Raw genomic sequence first — 4,813 nt, 5'->3', positions numbered from 1 at the left:
TCGCCGACGGTGAGATCAACGGCGACGGCCAATGTATCAAAATGATCACCAAGTCTAGGCGCATCGATTGACGTCCCTACTGGATCCGATAACGGTCCTATGCTAGCTCAACGCCGGCCATGGCAGATGCGGTGGCACGGCAGTGCTACGCCAGCGAAATGAAGCCAAAAACGGGGAAACAGAGGGCATGGGAAGGTCCAGTAGCTCACCACGAACACGTTCAAGCAAGAATTAAGGCCGGAGAAGCAACGGTGAAGCGGGGCGGCGTTCACAGCGATCACGGCGGTGCGAGCAATGGCGACGGCGGTGTTCCAGTGGCTGTGGTGGACAAAATGAGCAATCAACAAGATATTAAGCACCACGGCATCACGGAGAAGCTGAAACAATGCTTCCCGAGATCAGAAGCTCACCATAGAGTACTGGCCACGACGGCGCTCGCTCGACGGGGACTCTGCCGGCCGCGAGGAAGAAGAGCGTGGTCAGCGAGTTCCCAGCGAAATCAGCCGACCATAGTTGGCTGGGTGGATGCGCAAGAGAAAGACGGAACTGGAACGGCCTTTACCAAGACGACCACGGCGCTAGGGAGACGGTGCGGGCTCGCCGGAGCTATGGCGGTGGCGTCGGGAAAACAGAGCAAGAGAACGGGGCCAACGGCGACGGCCTGGGCTAAATAGAGCAGCTCAGAAGCGCAAGGAAGCTGCGCTGTGGCCTTCACCGCGCCAGCGCGACGCCAAAGACGGCCACGACCGCGCCTGGAAGCAAACCGAAGGTCGTCGCCGGTGTAGCCTGAGCGGTGAGTACTGTTTATCGAATTTACAAAATTGCCCTCCAGTTGGAAACTCAAATTACTCCCAAATTTTTGCAACAACTCAAAAATCTCCAAAAATAAAAGTTGTTCAAAATCAAAAGTTCTACAACTTTTCTTTTATTACCATCTCCTAATTCGGTCTAGATTTTGAAATGAACTTTTGAATTTGAATAGGGAAATTTACCGAATTACGCCTTTTTGATTTACTCAAAAATTTTCTAAACAACTTGAAAAACTCCAAAAACAAACTTTGTATAACTTGCCAAGCTCTACACTTTTGCTTTTGGGCCCAACCCCAAAATATGCTTAGATTTTGAAATGGATTTTCAGGGTAGGATTTACATGTTGAAACGCGGGGTTTTCTCGAAAAATTCAAAACCCAGACAAACTTTGAACTAGAGTCAAACAATACAATTCAACACTCATTACACAAATGTAAACTTGTTTTAGTAAATGCACATCAAAGTTTTCACCAAATGCCAAATGCTTTGCAATGCATATGATGACATGTCAGATTTTAATATTTAAACACCCGAGGTGTTACAGGTGGAGGTGTATTTATAACCCCCACCAACCAAAATACTTGTTGGAGTTTAGCTAATTTTTTGTATACGCACCGGACGTGACTGTCTAGAGCACCGGACGCGTCCGGTGCGTTTGCATTGGCTAGTTGACGTCAACCAACAGCTAACTGACCAGACTCTGATAGCGTCCGGTCAGTACAGACCGGACATGTCCAGTCCGAGTAACAGCCGATCTGAACCTCTCTAAGTTACACTAGATGCGCTGCTCAGTAGCGTCCGGTGCAGCGTCCAGTGCTAGGGGGTTACCAAACCCTAGGCTCACAAGGCCACCAGATGCGCCTCTGACCGAGTCCGGTCAGTTGCTAACCTCACTTGCGTTGCCCAACACTTGAATGGACGCGTCCGGTCCCATGGGGGCCAGCGTCCGGTGCACCACTGCTAACCCCCACCACTGACTGGACGCGTCCGGTGCCAGGGGGGCAACGTCCGGTGCCACGGGGAAAGGCTCCAAACACTTCCAATTCAAAACACTTTGTGAATGGAGTTGTCTTCAAATGATCTTTGGGCTATACCTGAGCTACCTAGTGCTAAGTTTGACAAGTGTGCACCACACCTAAACCATTAGACTCACCTAGGTCAATCTACTAGTTCATACCCCCTTTATAGTACGGCCAAAGGAAAAACAAAGCCCTAAACTAATCTATGTGTCTCTCCAACACCAATCGACACTTAGAACTAGCCATCCTTAGCCTTGTTGTCCATCCTTTGAAAACCGAAACGATTTCCATCGATAGGGGCATGAATACCATTGATTGCCCAAACAATCACCATTATCGTAAACTAACTCAAATGGTTTCTGCAAAACACACATTAGTCACAATAATCTTATGTTGTAATTAATCACCGAAACCCATTAGGGGCCTAGATGCTTTCAACATCCCAAAGTTAGACATGGAACAAGAGTACATTGATAGGCACAAACCAAGGAAGAAGACCAACCGCACCAACTATCAACACTACAAATATGATTGCTTGAACCTAGTTATTGATTTACAACTTGCAGAATTTAATGACTGTTTCAACGAGGTAAATTCTGAATTGCTTACCAACATTGCTGCTTTTAGTCCAAAGAATTCTTTTGATGCATTCAAAATTGAGAGTTTGATGGAATTGGCTAAGGCATATCCTGATGATTTTGATCCAAGGGACCTAGATGATCTTATTATTGAGCTTAATATTTACATCGACAATGTGCGAGCTGATGCTAGATTTGCCCAAGTGGCCACTATTTCTGAGCTTGGTAAATTGATGGTGGATACAAACAAAAATCTTTCTTTTCCTTTGGTATATCGACTCCTCAAACTTGTGCTAGTTCTTCCTATTGCGATGGCGTCGGTGGAACGGTGTTTCTTAGTAGTGAAAATTGTGAAGACGGACCTGCGAAACCGAATCGGCAACGAATTTATGAATGATTGTGTCATTTGCTTCGTTGAGCAAGAATTTCTTGATGCAATTCCAATTCCAAATGATGATATCATAGTTTGTTTTTAGAATATGGATGATCGTACTCGCAAGGTGAAACTATAAGAGGTAACCACTTTTGTAAATAGTTTCTTTTGTCGGATTATGTTATTGTCACATTTATCCCTGTATGAACGGTTACTATTTTCAGTATATTATTCTTTTTATGCATGGTGTTAGATTATTGTCAACTATAGTTATGACTCTAAGTATAGTCCGACCCCAGCAACCATTTATCCTAGATTTGCCCCTGCGCGTTGGTGTCGAGTACCTGCCGCACCAGCACCCTGAGTGGCGTCGGCTCCTTGAAGCGCTAGCTGCCAAGAGTGCCTAGAGAGCTGTGCTATGTTGTGTTATTAGGTGGCAAGGCAAGTGCTAGCTGCCTTTAAGCATACAAGCGGGCCACTCTGCAAACGCCTGCAAGCCGCCGCTACTGGCCGCAACCTGCCCAAATTTTTTATTTTTTAGCCCTTTTTTGAAAGTTTCTCACAAATATGCCCCTGGAGGTATGATTTCAAAATCTAGACCCTTAGCTCGGCGCCATCGTTGGTGGCACCAAGCTTACATGTCTCAGCACCAAAGGGTGTGGCGCCTAGGTTGGGGCCACGTTGGCTGACCTGGCAGCCAACTTGGCTCCGTTGTCTCTGGCGCCAAGCTTGGCGCCAAGATCTATGGTGCCAAGCTTGGCACCAGTGACAACGGCGTCGAGCTGGCTGCTTTAACCCCACGCCCAACCTTCCTGCCCGATCCTTCTTCCTCTTCTTTCTCCTCCCTCTCGAGTTTTTTCTCTCCCCACTTCGCCCTACCTCACGAATCGGTATATTGGACCTTATAAACTTTGATTTGATCCGTGGATCTTTGAGAGCAAGGTATCCTTGCTCCCTCCTAGTTTTTTTTCACATCAATTCGGTATATATTAGTCAGATTTTTCAACTTAAGAATCATCATTACTTATAGTTTCATGCAATTTTAATATTTATATTATACAACCGTAGGATGCCAAGGCGTGGAAAAGCTAGCAAACCAAGGTAACCTCAGCGCACGTTGTTATGTTATGGGTTCATTGTTGTGGATGAAACATTAAACCCTAGGTGTAGGGTTTAACGTTAAATGCTTTCGGTTCTTAGAATGAAAATGGCTAAATTGTAGTTATGGCCGGATGACCAAAAATACCTTCGACCCATTGCCTCTGCCTAGTGGTGTTCTAGTGCCCATGTGCTTTTGCGGCGATCCTTGCAAGGTAGCCAAGTCCGATAAAGAGGACACGTATAGGCAGAGGTATTGTATGTGTTCCAATTTTGCATTTGAGCCTACACTTCATCAGCGCTGCATTAACAAGATGGTGAGGAATTGATGTTGTGTAATATTTATTTTGTGTAATATGACATCTTGCAAGATTTTTTTGTTTTGTAACAATTGCATTTGTTGCAGACCCCTCCACCGCTCTGTGATTTTGAGCAGTGGATCGACACTGAGATCAAGCCTGAAGACAAGGAATGGATGCAGAAACTGCTGTGGTAGGAGGCTAAGGGCAAGGAGATGATGGAGAAGAGACGCAGAGAGGAGGCTACAGAAAAGGAGCATAAGGAAGAGGAGGAAAGGAGACGTGTTGCTGCGTATAGGGAGGATAGGGAGAAGAAGCTTGAGCGTGCACGCAGAGTGAAAGCAGCGATAGAGGAGAATCCCGATGCCCTGAGGAAGGGAAAGTGGCCTCGTTGCACTTAGTAGTTCTTAGATTTTGTAGTTGTATGGTTTATTACTGAATAATGTTGTCCAGTACTAGACTTTTCATTGTGTTCTCTTGTATTGCATTTGAAGTACTGATGCACTGTACCCTTGTACTCAACTTTTTAGTTTGTTGTCGTGTACTTAAATTTGCACTGTCTTTATCATTGTAGCCTTTTCAATGCCATTAAATTCCAACAGTACTAGCCTTTTTGGTGGCATTAATTTGCAACAG

The 4,813-nt window shown here is 45.5% G+C and overlaps 1 protein-coding gene across 1 annotated transcript; it reads left to right on the top strand.

Annotated features, from left to right (window-relative positions):
* The first annotated feature begins 2,283 nt into the window (after positions 1-2,283).
* Positions 2,284-2,883, top strand: LOC136515286 (uncharacterized). The gene has a single exon (XM_066508926.1). The coding sequence runs from the start codon at positions 2,284-2,286 to the stop codon at positions 2,881-2,883; it is 600 nt and encodes a 199-aa protein (XP_066365023.1).
* Positions 2,884-4,813: the final 1,930 nt, after the last annotated feature.

Source organism: Miscanthus floridulus, chromosome 17 (genome assembly GCF_019320115.1).
Source record: "Miscanthus floridulus cultivar M001 chromosome 17, ASM1932011v1, whole genome shotgun sequence".
NCBI lineage: Eukaryota > Viridiplantae > Streptophyta > Magnoliopsida > Poales > Poaceae > Miscanthus > Miscanthus floridulus.
The sequence above is the reverse complement of the archived record's forward strand: the minus strand, read 5'-3'. Positions and strand labels throughout refer to the sequence as shown.